Source organism: Oryx dammah, unplaced genomic scaffold (assembly GCF_014754425.2).
Source record: "Oryx dammah isolate SB20612 unplaced genomic scaffold, SCBI_Odam_1.1 HiC_scaffold_2, whole genome shotgun sequence".
NCBI classification, from domain to species: Eukaryota; Metazoa; Chordata; class Mammalia; order Artiodactyla; family Bovidae; genus Oryx; species Oryx dammah.
The window spans coordinates 170,863,818-170,882,317 of record NW_024070186.1 but is presented as its reverse complement, the minus strand read 5'-3'; the positions used below and the strand labels follow the sequence as shown (position 1 = coordinate 170,882,317).

Genomic DNA, 18,500 nt, shown 5'->3' with positions numbered 1-18,500 from the left:
CGCGCCCCGCCCCCAGGCGGGCCCCGCCCCTCCGCGCCGCGCACCGCCCCACAGGCCCCGCCCCACTTCGCCGCGCCTCGCCCCCGCCCCGCCCCCGCCCCCACCTCTGCACCCCGAGACCCGCATTTCCCTCCCAGCGGCGCTGTCGGGCAGCCCCACCTCATCTCGGCCCTGCCCGCCGCGGGCGCGCTGGACGTCAGCGCTGCCAGCGTGGAAACGGCGGCGGGGCGCGGGAGGCGGAAGTAGCGCCTGGGACTGCCGAGCCTCCTTCGGGCTCCACCGGCCGCCTCAGCCATGGACGCGTCCCTGGAGAAGAAGGTCCGTAGCTTGGGGATGGACGCGGCGCGGCGACCCGAGACCCCCTCCTCCGCGGCGACTGTTTGCCGCTCGGGAGCTGCCATTGTGACCCGGGAGGGGACCGGGGGCTAACGGGCCCGCCTGAGGTGGCCTGGCTGCGAGGGCGTCCGTCTCGGCCCTCGCGGCTGGGCCCTGGTCACGTCACGGGGCTCGGGGGTCTCTAGGGTCCCCGTGGACCGGGAGGGATCTTCGGGGCCGGGTTCTGTGCGGGGGCTGCGAGCGACCCGGAGCCCAGTCGGGGGCCTCGGGGCCGACCGTGGCGCCTGCCTCCGCTCGGCTCGCCCTCTCGAATGACAGAGCCAGCAGTCTGCGGCCCCAGAAGCGCCTGGAATGAAGCCCCAGTTGTTTCGAAGCCAACTGCAAACCTGTAGGTTGTCTGCGGTCTCCGAGTTTGCCTTCTTTAGCCTGCCTTGGAGTCACCTGGGGCCCTTGGTTAAGGAAAAAAAAAGTCCAGATTTTCAGCCTCGAAGTCCGAACCTCAGGGGGGCGAGACTGGAATTTGTGGGTTAAACAAGGTCCCCACGTGATTCTGCTGCGGTAGTTTAAAGACCCCTGAGGTCCAGAAAGGGGCGGGGCTTCTGCAGATGGTGAATTTCGTTTGGGGAGATACTGCTGCCGCGCAACTTTCTGGCTCCCCCTTTTTGTGGCCAAGGGAGACCCTGGGGTCAGTCGGAAAACCACTGGAAGGAGCGTTTTCCTCTGGTCTCCTTCCTCTTGGGAGAACAGCAGCGTGGTGTACCTAGCTGACCGCTCTGGCATGTGAAATGGATTCTAATTGTCCCGGATTTAGGGCGGGTAAACGAGAACCAGAGCTTGGGTTTCTTCACGGATCCCTACCTTCAGACCTTGACTTTCTGCCCGCCTCCGGAGTCCTTCCTTGGGAGTCTGCTTGTCCAGACAGGGTTTTCAGTTATGTGGGGTTCTGGAGCGATGGTAGTGTTTCAAGACTGCTTTATTTTAATTTTGAACTGGCAAATATTTGGTCATTTTTTTCAATGCAGCAGCTGCTATAGATTTGTTCACTTGTCACTGGCCAGTTGAAGGGAGTTAAGTACAAGTTGAGCCAGAGGTCTTCACATGCGATTTAGCCTACACGTTGGTTATTTCTCATAAATTGGGTGGAAGGAATCAAGAAAAGGCAAAGATAATATGTTTTTCTTCCACTGCCTCTGTGGTGAATGTTTCTGGCTAGGAACAGTCTTTCCAGGCTTTTGATGAACACAGTGTCTATCTTTTTTTGGAGTTTTCAGTCTAAATCAGTGTTTCTCAACCACCAGGCAGTTTTTCCCACACTGGGGGATATTTGGTCAACGTTTGGATATATATTTTGGTTGTCACAACCAGGAATTAGGGAGGGGCTTCTGGTTCCTAGTAAGTAGAGGCCAGGGATTCCGCTAACATGCGACATTGCTCAGGACAGACACCATGCCAGAGATTATCAGTAGTGCCAAGACCAAGAACCCCGGGTCTATAGCGTATGTGGACCAGTGGTTGAATACCAAATGATGCTAACAATTTCCCCTCGGTGTTGTTTCCTTTACAATTTCATAAAGAAGATGGGAGCAGCTTTGTGTCAGAGTGTTTTCCTCCAGGAATAGTTCATTACAGGCAAATCTAGGAAAGAGTGAGTTGGAATCCTGCTTTACATATTACTTTTTTGGTATTTGATCAGTATATCACAGTGTTTGGTCCCTAAGAGTTAATTGATGATAAAAGATCTAAACTCTTCAAATGAAGATCTGAAGAGGTACTGAAACTCCGACATGCTTAAGCCTGGCGCATTCACAGTTACAGTGATCTTTTAGGAATTCAGAACGTGTGGGCTGGAAGTCTCTGCCTTTGGCCAGTGTGGAAACTTTGAATGTAAGTTTTTCAGAACTAGTACTGTGTCTTATTTTTATATTCCTTGAAGCGATAGAGGGCTTTCCTTGTAATGAACAATTTCTGTTGGTGCTAAGTGGGCAGAAAAGAAAAAGCATTGCTGTAATAAGAATGTTGAGGATTTTGTGTTCTGAAAAATAGTTTGCATCAAAGTAAAACATTGCATTGTGCCCATTATTCTGGTTTCTTTGAGGAACAGACGATTCTGTGTTAAATTCTACATTGCTAGTATGTGTAAATTTAAGAACTTTTTGAGCACTTCTGAATGATCCCCTTTAAACTGATCCCTGCATAATTAATACTAGCTACAGAAACCACAATGTTATTTAATACCCATCCTCTAAAATTTCAAGTAATCTCTCTCACTCTACATTGTACTGTGCCATCGTTGTTTAATAGGATCACTCAGTACATTTCCTTTGGTCCAAATGTAATTTTGTATGCTTGCTTTTTCTTTAATATTCAGACTGCAAACCTGTGATGACAGAGCCTTTTACTTGCCTTGATTTTTCTTTCACAATATATCAGTTGTCTTTTTGTATTCGAAATTATTGTCCGGAAGAACTAGAGATAGGGTAATTAAAGTGAAAGTGAAAGCCGCTTAGTCATGTCCAACTCTTTGTGACCCCATGGACTGTATGGTCCATGGAATTCTCCAGGCCAGAATACTGGAGTGGGTAGCCTTTCCCTTCTCCAGGGGATCTTCCCAACCCAAGATCAAACCCAGGTCTCCCTCATTGCAGGCGGATTCTTTTCCAGCTGAGCCACAAGGGAAGCCCAGTGTAATTCAAGGGGCAAGAAATTCAAACCAGAGGAGCAGGAGCCTCAAACCATCAATACTGTGTGTGCAACTCATAAGGAGCGAGTGTCACAGTGTTTACTTATGTTTAAGTAAAATGTTGATCCAAGTTTAAAAAATGCCACAGGAAGTAATAACACTGATGCTGAAGATCTTAATGAGGTATTCAGCACACCTACATACACCTGTTAGTAAAAACCTGCTACTTTAAACTTGTAGAACAGCCCAGACCTTTTCCTGTTGCTTGGGAAAAAAAATCTCATTCTTCCTAGGTATTATGTTTAGACAAGGTGTATTGCAGTTTGTCTTGCATTTACTTTAATTCCAGCTTTGAGTAAACTTAGAGCAGATGTCTCCTCGACACCCCTGACGTTGGGCTGGGTCGTTCTCTGCCGTGGGGGCCATCTTATGCACTGTGGGGTGTTTAGCTGCATTCCTGACCTCCACCTGCTCAATGCCAGTAGCATCTCCTCCTCCACAGTGTGACCACCAAAAACATCTCAGATTGAGGCAGTTGTCCCCTGGGGGTGAGAGGATCCCCCTCTGGTTGAGAACCACTGACTTAGAGGATCTAGAGCTGCACCATCCATCAGCCATATTTGGCTGTTTAAATTTAAATCTAATTAATTAAAATTGAGTAAGTTTAAAATTCAGTTCCTCAGTCACATGAGCCACATTTCAAGGGTTCAGCAGTCACAACGTGGTTTGTAGTGCAGTACAGACAAGAGCACATTTCCATCGCCCCAGAAGTTCTGTTGGACAGTGGTGTAGAGCGGGGCCAATTTATTTATTGTATATCTAACTCTTGTTTCTAAGAGAGGCAACTTGGAGCCTGTTTCTAACCTAAATAGTTACCACCAAGCCCATTTTTGATTGTTGTGCTCATCCAGAGCTGAGTGGCCCCTACCCCTTGGACTTGATTTTGGAAAATTCTGTTGCCACCTCACTGTTTATGAGGAGGAGCAGGAGCTGCATGGTGGGAACATTGCTGACCACTACTGATAAGAGCTATCAGAGTTTTCATCCTTGCTCTTTACTTAAATGCTCACAGGAAGAGCTCCCCATGAGCCAAACTTGAATAGTTTCGGTGATATGCCTTTGTGGATCCCACTCCTACAGAGAAAAGGAAGACTTCCGTGAGGAGATGATCACCTATAATGTTCATTTAAAGCTGACCTCTGCATTATTGTGATGGAGGGTTTTGCATGTAGGTGCCTGGTGCCTAGGGCAGTAAGTGATTATTAAATGCTGGGTATCAGGGAAACATGGCGCAAAGTTCCTGATCCCAAACATTTGTGACATCTGTGGTTCTTGGTTTATTCAAGATTTCAGATGTAATTTATTCAAGATATGCAATAGTTAACAGTAGAGCTATTGGTGTTCCCCAGGCCTGGGTATTCCATCTTATCTAGGATTTTTGAGTTATAATTATAGATAGCAGTTGCTTGAGCTTAATGTCATCTGTTTTCACCCAGAGCAGAAACCTACTTTGACTTCAGGTTTTTTATTGCTGGTCATCTGTAGTCAAAGCCCTGTGCTGAGTTCAGAAAGAGACACAAGATGCATAAGATATGATTTCTGAAAGAGGTTACAGTAAGGGGCATACAAGTTTAGGCAAAGCCTTGTATAGCAAGTCAAAGTTCACTCAGTCATGTCTGACTCTTTGTGACCCCATGGACGGTACAGTCCATGGAATTCTCCAGGCCAGAATACTGGAGTGGGTATCCTTTCCCTTCTCCAGGGGATCTTCCCAACCCAAGGATCAAACCCATGTCTCCCGCATTGCAGGCAGATTCTTTACCAGCTGAGCCATAAGGGAAGCCCAAGGATCCTGGAGTGGGTAGCCTATCCGTTCTCCAGGGGATATTCCTGACCCAGAAATCAAACCGGGGTCTCCTGCATTGCAAGCGGATTCTTTACCAACTGATTTATCAGGGAAGCACTTTGTATAGCGAAGAGGGATGAAAAGAAGCACAGGAATTAAGAAACAAAGGGCATTGAGTGAGTGGTCCGAAAGTTTATGTGGAAGAGATTCTTTAGGTAAAATACTTAGCTCAGAATCACGACTTTTCTAGGTTTGTTCTAAATGTAAATATGCATTTTTTTGCTTTATATTTGTGCCTAATGATACTGCTTAAGTGTGTGTTAGTCACTCAGTTGTGTCTGACTCTTTGCAGTCCCACAGACTCTAGTCTGCCAGACTCTGTCCATGGAATTCTCCAGGCAAGAATACTGGAGTGGGTTGCCATTCCCTTCTCCAGGGGATCTTCCTTACCCAGGGATTGAACCTGGGTCTCCTGCTTTGCAGGCAGATTATTTACCAGGGAAGCTCCCAGTGTTACTGCTGGTAGAATATAAATTAAGAGAAAAGAAGCCATTTTGTCTCTTGAAGTTAAATCAGATATTAAAAGATATGTATATGTATATGCCTCCAATCACACTGAAAGTATCCAGAACTTCCTTTCAGAAATTTATCTAGCTAAAATCAAATCCATTGTCTCCAAACAATATTTAAGGGCTATAAAATTATTCTGAGTTTAATATTTGTTTAATTTCTGTTACTATCACAATAGTTTTTGTTTTTGTTGTTTCCTTTGTGGCAAATGTTAAGTGTTTAGCTGCCTTAATGTTAGATAGTTCTTGAGTCCAGCCTGGGGCCCTATCTACTTTCTAATGCCCATGGAAAAGGCATTGAGTTTCAAATGACTGAGGGGCAGTAAACTTTTCTAAGATCTTTTTTCTATATGCATAAAAAGTAGAAACAGCAAAATAAAGTCTTCAATTTGAAGGTGCAACTCAGTGACACTGAGCATGTTGCTGCTATAAGGCTTTCAGTAACCTAGTGAGACTGAATTGCTTATTAGACTGGGCATTGTAATGGGTGGGGTCCTATGAAACTGCTGGTTTTGGCCCCTGGAAATAGCTGAATATTAGCAGAGTCACAGTTTTACTCAGTAAAGGCCTAAAGATACATAGAGGCTTCAAGAATTGATGGTTTCCTTTCCTGAGAATTCTTATTAAGATAAGGTTGACAACATTAAATCTGCATAATTCCAATTCAGTTTTGGAAGTAATTGTATTGATAAGGGCAATGGATATCTTTATCTTTCTGAATTGATCCCCCCACCAAGTCCTAGGAAACACCTTCTTAAAGAAGCATGTCTTAGTGACTTATTTTTTCCAGTGACTATAGCATGCTTTTCTTTAGGCGGTTTTCTTTTTTGTTCCAGAGTTAAGTATGTGGTTCTATGTGATTCCAAATAAACTAGTAAACTTTTTAGAACTAGACCTTGCTTGTTGGGGTATTTTTCCTTCCTTGTAGTTATTGGCACTCATGATAAAATGTCTAAGTGAATTGATTCTCCAGAAGTAGTAGTCTCTTGGAATATACAGTTTTTGAAATTTTTGGATCCCTGGTCTTCCCAGCATGTATCTTAAAACAATTTTTTAAATTTAGTTATGTATTTATTTTTGGCTGTGCTGGGTCTTCTTGCTGAGCGGGCTTTTCTCTAGTTATGCCGATAGGGAGCTACTCTCTAGCTGTGCTGTGCGGCTTCTTTATCTCAGTGGCTTCTGTTGTTGCAGAGCCCGGGCCCTTGGTGCACAGGCTTCAGCAGTGGCTCACGGGCTTAGTTGCTCTGTGGCATGTGGGATCTTCCCAGACCAGGAATCGAACCGGTGTCTTCTGCATTCGCTGGGAGATTCTTTACCATTGAACCACCAGGGAAGCCTGCCCAGCATGTATCTTATGGCAGTGAATTGATGGCCCTTTTTCCTTGTGATGTCAGATTTGATCTGGTGTCACTAACTGTGTTTCATCCCTACTGATACCAGATTTTTCCCCTCTTATTTGTTTATTTTTGCCCCTCCTTTTTCCTATCTGTTCTTTTCTGCCTCTTTTCTTGAGGGATTTGTAAGGTTACATACTAACACCTTATGCACATTTGTATATCCCTTTTCAACTAAAATATTTTGCTTAATAAGCCAGTAAGTACAGGATGTCTTCATGTTCTCAAACACTCACGCATAGAGTCTGTGATAGTTAAAAATAAAAGATTTTCCAAGAGTGTCCAATTTTTAAAAGACAAACAGATGAGAGTACCTGGTTCTTAATTAAATTCTTTTCTGTTGGCACTGCATAAAAGTGTTTAGAAATGTAGAAACTGAGGCCCCAGTGAGAAGGCCAGGTTTGCATAGTGCTCTGTCGGCTTGGAGGGGCCCTGTCATCTCTCATGGTTAACCCGAAGGAACATCAGCTGTGTTCATGGAGCAGCTGCTACTGCTGAGAAACTGCTTCTCAGAGATGTGTAGTATTTGGGCTACTTGTTTAGTGCTAGACAGCAGGCATTCTTTATGTTTTCTCTTATGTTTTCACCTGGGAGGAAAATGTATGGTGTTTGGAGAGTTGATACTTGCATGATTATCACTATCCAGGATTAAACCTGCTTAGAAAGCTGTGGAAAGCTGAAGAGTAGGTGGAATGTTAAAAACATCAATTCAGAGCTTTATCTGATTGCCTTGAAGAGTAGTGAAGAAAGGTAGTGATTTGTTTGTTTGTTTTTAATTGAAGTATAGTAGATTTGGGGTTCCCTGGTGCCTCAGCAATAAAGAATCAGGCTGCAATGCACGAGACCCAGGTTTGATCCCTGGGTCAAGAAGATCCTCTGGAGAAGGGATTGAGTATCCACTCCAGTGTTCTTTCCTGGAGAATTTCACGGACAGAGGAGCCTGGCAGGCTACAGTCCGTGGGATTGCAAGAGTTGGACATGACTGAGGGACTAAACCACAACACCATACTTGACTTATGATGTTGTGGTAATGTCTGTGTAGTGACTTTTTTATGTCTAATGCAAATGTTGAAGGTTTAGGTCTGCATTTTTAAAATAGGCATTATTCATATACCGTTTGTGAACTTTGTTACCACTTGTATTGTTATTTGCTGAATATTTCTTTTCGGTCAACTCAATCAATTTGCCCTCCTTTTTTAAAAATTAAGGAACAATTTATATGCACTAAAAACACACAGTTTTAGTTTTGGCAGTTGTGTATAGTCACATCAGTTCAGTTCAGTCATGCAGTCATGTCTGATTCTTTGCAACCCCATGGACTGCAGCACGCCAGGCCACCCTGTCCATCGCCAACTCCCAGAGCTTGCTCATCATGTCCATTGGGTCGGTGATGCCATCCAACCATCTTATCTTCTGTCATCCCCTTCTCTTCCTGCCTTCAATCTTTCCCTGTATCAGGGTCTTTTCAAATGAGTCAATTCTTCACATCAGGTGGACAAAGTATTGGAGTTTCAGCTTCAACATCAGTCCTTCCAATGAATATTCAGGACTGATTTCCTTTAGGATAGACTTGTTGCATCTCCTTGCAGTCCAAGGGACTCTCAAAAGTCTCCTCCAACACCACAGTTCAAAAGCATCAATTCTTTGGCTGTCAGCCTTCTTTATGGTCCAACTCTCACATCCAAACATGACTACTGGAAAAACCGTAACTTTGACTAGGTGGAACTTTGTCAGCAAAGTAATACCTCTGCTTTTTGATATGCCATCTAGGTTGATCATAGTGTTTCTTCCAAGGAGCAGGCATCTTTTAATTTCATGGCTGCAGTCACCAATCTGCAGTGATTTTGGAGCCCAAGAAAATAAAGTCTGTCACTGTTGCCACTGTTTCCCCATCTGTTTGCCATGAAGTGATAGGACCGCATGCCATGATCTTACTTTTCTGAATGTTGAGTTTTAAGCCAACTTTTTCACTCTTCTCTTTCACTTTCATTAAGACGCTCTTTACTTCTTTGCTTTCTGCCGTAACGGTGGTGTCATCTGCATATCTGAGGTTATTGATATTTCTTCCGGAAATCTTGATTCCAGCTTGTGCTTCATCCAGCCTGGCATTTCACATGATGTACTCTGCATATAAGTTAAATAAATAGGGTGATGATATACAGCCTTGACATACTCTTTTCCTGATTTGGAACCAGTCTGTTGTTCCATGTCTAGTTCTAACTGTTGCTTCTTGACTTGCATACGGATTTCTCAGGAGGCAGGTCAGGTGGTCTGGTATTCCCATCTCTTTCAGAATTTTCCACAGTTTGTTGTGATCCACACAGTCAAAGGCTTTGGCATAGTCAATAAGGCAGAATAGATGTTTTTCTGGAATTCTGTCACTTTTTCAATGATCCACCAGATGTTGGCAATTTGATCTCTGGTTCCTCTGCCTTTCTAAATCCAGTTTGAACATCTGGAAGTTCACAGTTCATATACTGTTGAAGCCTGGCTTGGAGAATTTTGAGCATTACTTTGTTAGCATGTGAGATGAGTGCAGTTGTGCAGTAGTTTGAACATTCTTTGGCATTGCTTTTCTTTGGGATTGGAATGAAAACTGACATTTAAGCCCTATGGCCATTGCTGAGTTTTCCAAATTTACTAGCATATTGAGTGCAGCACTTTCACAGCATCATCTTTTAGGATTTGAAATAGCTCTACTGGAATTCCATCACCTCCACTAGCTTTGTTCATAGTGATGCTTCCTAAGGCCCACTTGACTTCGGACACCAGGATATCTGGCTCTAGGTGAGTGATCACACCATCATGGTTATCTGGGTCGTGAAGATCTTTTTTGTACAGTTCTTCTGTGTATTCTTCTGCTTCTGTTAAGTCCATATCATTTCTGTCCTTTATTCCTGTCCTTCGTGTGAAAGTGAATAATGTAATTTTGGGTCACACTTTGGTGGGCTGGTTTAATTGAACAAAGTGTGTTCAAGGGCTCAATTAAGCACCTTGAAAGCTGGAAAATTTTAAGCGTATGTAGAGCTGTGCTGTGCTTAGTTGCTCAGTCGTGTCTGACTCTTTGCAACTCCATGGACTGTAGCCCCCCAGGCTCCCCTCTCTATGGGGATTCTCCAGGCAAGAATACTGGAGTGGGCTGCCATGCCCTCCTCCAGGGGATCTTCCCAACCCAGGGATCAAACCCGGGTCTCCCACACTGCAGGCAGATTTTTTAACGTCTGAGCCACCAGGGACGCCCTGGAGAGCAGTGGTTCCCAAATCTTTGGCCCTGGGATTTTATTCTTCTTCTGCTGTAGTGTCCATTTTTGAAAGGTTATTACAAACAACTTCTCAGTTAATAAAATATGTCTATTAACAAATTTTTGTTTATTCTGTTACTAATTACCGGGTATGAATTTTCAGTGACATCCATTAAAATGATGTGAGTCCCCATCCCCTAAACTGCAGGTTACATCCTATATATGAGATGTCAGATCAATTTAGCAGATCATGACCAGCAGTTTTTCAGAAAAATGAAATAGAATAAAATGATAAATATAACATAATCCAAATAATAGGAGTATTAACCTTATAACTGAGTTGATATAATTCTAGCCAAAGGCAAAAATAAGTATTTTTCCCCCATTAATTCAAATAATTTATCTTCCAAATAAATTTAGTTTCCTACAACTTTGAAAAGTTGAGAGTTACTTCCAGACCTCCTTTACTATGTTATCTTGCATTTGACTTTCAATTTTTTTTCCTCTAACATTTATGTTGTGGGAATTTTAGTGATATTTTAACATTACATATATACTATTTCTTCTTTTGATAATGGAAGACTATTTTAATATCCCACATGAAAGTGATATAAATCCACTAGTATAAAAGTCATTGTTAAAAAATGCTTATAAAAGAATGAATGGCAGGGCTTGTTTTACAAAATGAGCTGTCTGGTTCTCTGACAGTTACTATATGAGCAATTAAATGGTTCTCCTTAGGAGCTTTGAAATTGCATTAAGCCATGCCACGCATCTCTGTTAGACATAATTGAAGCAAAAATACGGAATCCACTTCATTACACAGAATCAGCCGTAGCTGAAATATAATTTACAAATTTGCAGTCTAATGGCTAACAGTTTAATAACGGATTCTGAATTTTCAGTAGTGTACATGTGGTTTTGTAATTAAAAAGTGAACCAGTGGATATACACACTCTGTATATGCTTTGTTGCACATTTGGGCTCTGTTTTTAAAAAGTATAATTGCTCCAAGCCTCTTGAGAGCTGAAGGACCCCAGTTGAGTGGAGACCCTAGGAGTCCATTGCAGAAGTGTGTGTTGGCTGCAGGGCCCTTTCCTAGAAAAGCATCTTGAAACACCACATTCATGTTCAGCCTGGGTTGGCTTGCTTCAAGACAGCAGAAAAGATGATGGAAGGGAAACAGACTAAACGCCAACTGACTTCAAAAGGGATGGTTAGATAGTCCATGGGGTCGCAAAGAGTTGGACACGACTGAGAGACTTCACTTTCACTTTCATGTATGGATGTGAGAGTTGGACTGTAAAGAAAGCTGATCCCTAAAGAACTGGTTCTTTGGAATTGTGGTGCTGTATAAGACTCTTGCCCTGGAGAAGGAAATGGCAACCTGCTTCAGTATTCTTGCCTGGAGAATCCCCATGGACAGAGGAACCTGGCAGGCTACAGTCCATGGGGTTGCAAGAGTTGGACATGACTTAGTGACTGCTACTCTAAGACTCTTGAGAGTCCCTTGGACATCAGAGATATCAAACCAGTCAATCCTAAGGGAAATCAACCCTGAATATTGTTTGGAAGTACTGATGCTGAAGCTCCAATAATTTGGCCACCTGATGTGAAGAGCTGACTCATTTGAAAAAACCCTGATGGTTGGATAAGATTGAAGGCAAGAAGAGAAGGGGATGATGGAGGATGAGATGGTTGAGTGGCATCACTGATTTGATGGTCATGAGTTTGAGCAAACACATGAGTTTGAGAGAGTGAAGGACAGGGAAGCCTGGCGTGCTGCAGTCCATGGGGTCGCAAAGAGTTGGACATGACTGAGCGACTGGACAACAATAAGGAGTCTAAAAAACCTCAAGTGTCTTCTTGCCTACTAACCTCCTTCATCCTGAACTCTGTCTTAGAGACAAAGATATCCCTATCTTGTCCAGGAAATTCATCTACGTAATAAACTTTTGGAGGAAGCAGCCCCTTTGTGTAAAAACAAGGCGGGGGTGGGGGGGATGGTTAGACTCTGTTGCTTTTTTTGTTAATAAAGGGGCCTTTTTTCAGGAATTGTTTCTAGTTAGCCTCCAATTTTTAATCAGGTCCCTGTACTCAAGATTTAAATGAGAGAAAATATATTGTTTATAGGGAGGAAAAGATGTCTCTTGTAACAACACTGTGCGATCTTGAGCATTGAGAAAAGTGCCATGGGCAGTACCTGCACTGCAGTGCACTCCTTTTGAATTATATGTTGTCTTTGGTTTTACCTTATAACTCATGAACAGCCAGCACTGCAAACATTTGCCTGGCCTTCACTCGGTGGAATACTGATTTAAGATAGGAAGTAAACACTGTAGTGAAGGCTGGGGTAACTGTACATCCTGGTTTGCCCAGGACTGTCCCAGTTTGTACCTGCTGTCCTGGCTTAATTATTAATAGTACTGCCTTGACTCTTAAGTATGCTCTGGTTTGGGTAATAAGTTTATGATCATCCAGTTGAGGCTGTCGTAGAATAGAAATTTTACCCATAGGAAGAGTCTTCCGATAAACTAACATTTATCTAGGTGAAAACATCAGTCAAACAAGGATTACATTTAAAATGAGACCTTACTTAGCTCTAATTATGATTTTGAGACAAGAACTTTTTCAAAGTGTAAGTTGCTTTGTTTTCTTATTTGATGAAATTGAGGGGCAATATTGCCTAGTGGTTAAGAGCACTGGTTCTAGAGTAATTCAGACCTTATTTTATTAAAAAAAAAAAAAATTTTTTTTTTTGGCCACACCTCAAGGCATGTGGGATCTTAGTTCCCTGACCAGGGATCAAATCTGCACCTCCTACATTGGAAGCTTGGAGTCTTAACCACTGGAGTGCCAGGGAAATCCTCAGACCTTGTTCTAAATTCTGGCTCTGAAGCCTGCTAACTCTGTAACTTTGAGTTTGCTAGGAAGTAATGTATGTAATCACTTCATGGCAAATAGATGGAGAAGAAACGGAAGCAGTGACAGATTTTAATTTCCTGGGCTCCAAAATCACCGCATATGATAACTTCAGCCATGAAATTAAAAGATGCTTGCTCCTTGGAAGGAAAGCTATGACAAACCTAGACAGCGTATTGAAAAGCAGAGACATCCCTTTGCTAATGAAGATCCGTATAGTCAGTGATAAATGGTTTTCCCAGTAGTCATATATGGATGTCAGGACCATGTGTGGACCATAAAGAAGACTGAGTGCTGAAGAATTGACGCTTCTGAACTGTGGTGCTGGAGAAGACTCTTGAGAGTCCCTTGGACTGCAAGGAGATCAAACTAGTCAATCCTAAAGGAAATCAACTCTGAATATTCATTGGAAGGACTGATGCTGAAGCTCCAATACTTTGGCCACCTGATGAGAAGAGCCGACTCATTGGAAAAGACCCTGATGCTGGGAAAGACTGAGGGCAGGAGGAAAAGGGGACAACAGAGGATGAGATGGTTGGATGGCATCACCGATTCAATGGATGTGAGTTTGAGCAAACTCTGGGAGATAGTGAAGTACACAAAAGCCTGGCGTGCTGCAGTTCATTGGGTCACAAAGAGTCAAGCTGACTTAGCGAATAAACAACAACAATGTATATAAAGGTGTTAATTAGATGATGCCTGGAATATAGAGAGCAATTCAGTAAGTGTTAGTAATGAGGGACCACAGTAAGTTAAGGATCACACATCTCATTGAGTCCTTTTTCTGCTCCAGGCCCTGTGTTAGGTGCTAAGGTTTGAAAAATACGACATTTTTCCCAGGAAGCTGGCATAGAATACTATTTTTTTCTTCCCTGAATAGTGTAAAACAGTCTTCTTCATGCTGGACATCTTTATTCAGCTTAATTCTTTGCTCATTTTGGTTTGTGTCTGGCTGTTGCCCTGCTATTGTTTTTTAACATTTATCACACAAGTCCTTTGTCTGGCCCTGTAACAGGTATTGAGGTTGGGAAATGTGAAGAAGAAAGTAGTCACTGTCCTCAGTAGAAGTGTATGGAGGCATGGCTTTTAGTTTTAAGTAACCAATTGATAAATATTTTTCTTAGAGCATTCTTTGACTTAAGGCCTGATATCCTGCAGCTGGGTAACATTTTATATTTTGGATTATCCTGTTAACAGAACAAGCCCATGCGGTTCTATAGCATTGGAGTCACATTCTATTCACATTTAACTAAAACGTGCTATTTTCCTTACCCATCTGCTACCCCACCCCCTGCCCCCACTTCACTCCCTAAAAGAGAGTAGGAGCAAGAACTATTTAAATGTCAGCCTCTCCACTCAATGAGTGTGTGCTCTTGAGAGAGAGACTCAGATGGGGAAATACGAAGCTGCACTTCCCTTCTGCCTCTTTCAGAGTCAGCGTCTTGTCATCACATGTGATTCTGGTGTTTAAAAATAAGTATTATCATATGAAGCTGCTTCTTAAGTCAACTACTTTGTCTATTCTTAACTGAAAAATCTGTTCAATCTTATAGGAAAAGTTAGTTGTGTTGAACTTAGAGCCAATATGTTGATATCCAGTATGCTGTGCCTTCCTGAGGGGTTTCAGAGGCAATATGGCAATCCAAGACTCAGGCTGACTTTAGACATTTTAGGCCTATTGTTGTTTAGCTGTTCAGTTGTGTCTGACTCTTGCGACCTCATGGACTTTTAGCCCTCCAGGCTCCTCTGTCCATGGGATTCTCCAGGCACTGGAGTGGGTTGCCATTTCCTTCTCCGAGGGATCTTCCTGACCCAGGGATAAAATCTGCATCTCCTGCCTTGCAGACAGATTCTTTACCAGTGAGCCACCAGGGAAGCCCTTGAGGCCTGTAAGAGAAGGCAGAACCAGTGGGAGTCTGAATGGCTGCCTTCAAGAAGCATATGCTCTTACTGGGGAGGATACCTGTACTGGGAAGGCCACCTGTAACACAGTTGACAGTGAGGGATGTGAGAAATTGGGCAGATACATATTGGAATGGCCTCGGGTTCAAGCCTTCCATCCTGCTGTTCCCGTGAATATTAGTACAATCATTTGTCAGTCAGTGAGTCCAGATGTTTGATGTATGAAAAAATGGTATCGATATCATTAGAGGGGATGTGAAAAAGTGAAAGTGATTTTATCCACAAGGGTTTCTTGAAAGTAGTGGATCCTGATTTAATAGGTGGTTAGCGGTAGATAAAAGGCACAGGGACATTTCAGACAGGACAGATGTTATAAGTATGAAACAGGGAAGAGTAATTGATCAACCAAACTGTTTGTCTTTGCATTTGGTCAGATGCTCAAAGATGGAGTGTCACAGGAGATGTGGGTGGTAAGGACCTTGACCAGCAGACTGGGGAGCAAGATCACTTCTATTGACCATTATCTTGTTCCTCCTCCTACTCAGAACTGTTAAGGAAGAACAAGGAGACCCTTTTAAATTGCTCTCTCACCCACCTTGTGGTTACATTTAAAGTGTGATTTTTATTGGAAACACCTGTTGTTTTTTAAGTGATTTTTCTATCTTTTGTAAAAATCAGGTCAGATGTGGCTACATGATTCTTTTCTAACCCCTTGTAGAATCAGTGTGATGTAATAGAGACAGAAACAGATCAGGAAACCAGGGTTCTGGCAGCTCTCTGTCTTTGATTAGTTACATGAGCCTAGGCAAGTCACTGTCCTTCTCCAAGTCTTAGTTTCCTCTCTGAGGTGTCACACCAGGACTTCCCTGGCCTGGCGGTCCAGTAGTTAGGACTCTGCACTTCCCCTGCAGGGGGCACTGGTTCGATCCTTGGTTGGGGAACTAAGATCCCACTTGCCGTGCAGTGCAGGGAAAAATAAGTAAGTTATAAATAATTAAGATGTTAGACTGGAAACGGAGGCTTTCATGCTATCCTTTTCCTTTTTTGGAAATTTGACTTTAAAGGGGAGCGGAGCTGGAAGCTCCAGGTGGCTGCCGAGCCCCTTCTCCCTAAAGTTCTTCCCAAGAGTCTTAAGGCTCAAAAGAACGCAGGTTGGCAATTCCTAGACTAGACCCCTCAGGTCCCTTCTTGATTTAACATTTTCTGATACTTACACTGGGACTTCCCTGGTGCCTCAGACTGTAAGGAATCCGCCTGCAATGTGAGAGACTCAGGTTTGATCTGAGGGTTGGGAGCTCCCCCTTGAGAAGGGAATGACTACCCACCCCGGTATTCTCAAACTGGTAAACAGAATTTCTTTAAGAAAAAGAACACAATTTTGAGGAGGTAATGCAACACTAAAGATAATACTCATTGCACATCTACATAAGATAAACTGTTACCAGGTACAGTAGACAACTGGAGGAAAATGCAGATAAATACACTTGAAGTACACTTAAGAGGGGAACAAAAGAGAGCTTCTGTAATTGTTTATAACTCAACTCATGCTACATAGAAATTCATGGCAACAAGACTGTCTCCCTAAAAATTGTTACGGAGATGTAAGAAGAAAGAGTGAATGTTTTAATTCTGTGAGAATTTAAAAAATTTAGTTCCGTCTATGTTTTGAATGGGCGGTAGATGTGCACTTGGTACTAAAATCCAAAAGGATATGAATGATAAATTCTTTGGAGACGTCAGTATTACGAGTTTGTGTAAGTGTCCGGAGGTTTTAGAAGCACTTGCAAATTCTTGAATGTAGGAGTTTCATGTGATTGCTATAACCTGTTAACACAAACTGGGTAGCTCGGAACAACAGAAATGTATTCTCTGTCAGTTCTGGAGGCCAGAAGTTTGAAATCATTGTCGGTGAACTGACATCAAGGGATGGCAGGGCGCACTCCCTGCAGAGGCTCTGGGGTGTCCCTTGCTTTCTTGTTCCAGCTTGTTGCTTGCCAGCTACCCTGCCTTTATTGGTGGCAGTTCTAAGGGCAGCATCTTGAGGTCTCTCTCTGCTCTGGCAGCACAGCACCTGCTCTCTGCGCTTGTGTGTGGTCTCCTTCCAGTTCTCTCACGTTGCTTCATGCTAGTGCACTCAGGGCTCACCTGGATGACCATAGTTTCATCACATCTGCAAAGACTTTGTCACATGAGGGACACATTCACAAGTTCTAGGGATTAGGATATGAACGTCTTTTGGGGGGCTAGTTTTCAGCTTGGTGGTGGTGATTTAGCCGCTGAGCAGTATCCGATCCTTGCGACCCCATGGACTATAGCCCTCCAGGCTCCTCTGTCCATGGGATTTCCAGGCAGGAACACTGGCGTAGGTTGCCATTTCCTTCTCCAGGGGATCTTCCCAACCTAGGAACTGAACCCACATCTCCTGCATTGCAAGCAGATTGTTACCACTGGGCCACCAGGGAAGCCCCATTTTTCAGCCTGCTACAGCCGTAAAACAAATAGTATGCTATTCATACTTCTGTGGACTTTCTTCTAATAGTGAAAAACTCAAGTAACCTAAAAGGTCCATTAATTCAGGACTGTTAAACTATAATACATCCATCAGATGCAAAAAGGTGTAACCGCTAAAGAGAATGAAGCGGACCTACTGATGTGGAACGGTACTCACTGTAAAGCAGGAAAAAAGTAGTGTGGAGAAGCGCACGTGAGGAGAGGGAAGCTTGGAGAGGCACATGCCAAAAGTGGCCTCCGGGGGGCTGGGACTTTGTACTGTTGGAATTTTGACATCAAGCATGTGCTTCATAACCCAAGTATGTTATAATAAATCCAGAAGAAGATGGACTTAAAATTTAGTTTTTTTCTCGATGAACTCTGTTGTGGAAGTATTAGAGGGTTGTTAACACTTAACCTTTTGAAAAATTTTTTTCCAGATAGCAGACCCTACTCTAGCTGAAATGGGAAAAAACTTGAAGGAGGCCATGAAGATGCTCGAGGACAGCCAGAGGTGAGCCTGCGGAACAGACGTGACCCCATTAAACGCGCTCAGCCTGCTGCGAAACTGGTGGCACTGGTTTCCTGCTGTTGAAGACACCACTTGCTTTCAGAACATCATGCTTAGCTGCAGCTGACTTTAAAATTGGTGTTTGTCTTGAGTGGAAGGTGCTTTATCATTAAAGGATTTTGAAATTGAGGGGCAGGACTTACAATTTTCACTTCTGCCTATTAAAATTTACTTAATATATTAACTTGACTCTAGAAATACTTCTTACTATATATTCAGGTCATATAGTACGTCAAGTAAATAAGAAATGGGTTGAAGTATTATTCTTTTTTTTTAGTATTCTTTTCCTGAAATTAAACTATAGCCCAGCCTGGGGGGCTGGGATGGGGTGGGGGTGGGGTAATGTGTGTTTCCAATCCCACATCAGTTACTAGAGTTTATGAGCAATATTATCACATGTTCATGCTCCAGTGTTAGAAATATAACAATTTTTTATTTCCTTTAAATTAGAAGAACAGAGGAGGAAAATGGAAAGAAGCTCCTATCAGGGGATATTCCAGGGCCACTGCAAGGCAGGTAGGTGGCAAGGAAGAGAAGCTCTTTTTCCT

At 43.1% G+C, this 18,500-nt stretch overlaps 1 protein-coding gene across 1 annotated transcript in view; it reads left to right on the top strand.

Annotated features, from left to right (window-relative positions):
* The first annotated feature begins 212 nt into the window (after positions 1–212).
* The window catches only part of PDXDC1 (pyridoxal dependent decarboxylase domain containing 1), a 54,951-nt gene continuing 36,663 nt past the window's right edge, over positions 213–18,500 (top strand). The window contains exons 1-3 of the mRNA XM_040256733.1: positions 213–318; positions 17,822–17,895; positions 18,403–18,468. Of these exons, the coding sequence (XP_040112667.1) occupies positions 295–318; positions 17,822–17,895; positions 18,403–18,468 (164 nt within the window). The 5' untranslated portion in view covers positions 213–294. The remainder of the gene's footprint in view (positions 319–17,821; positions 17,896–18,402; positions 18,469–18,500) is intronic.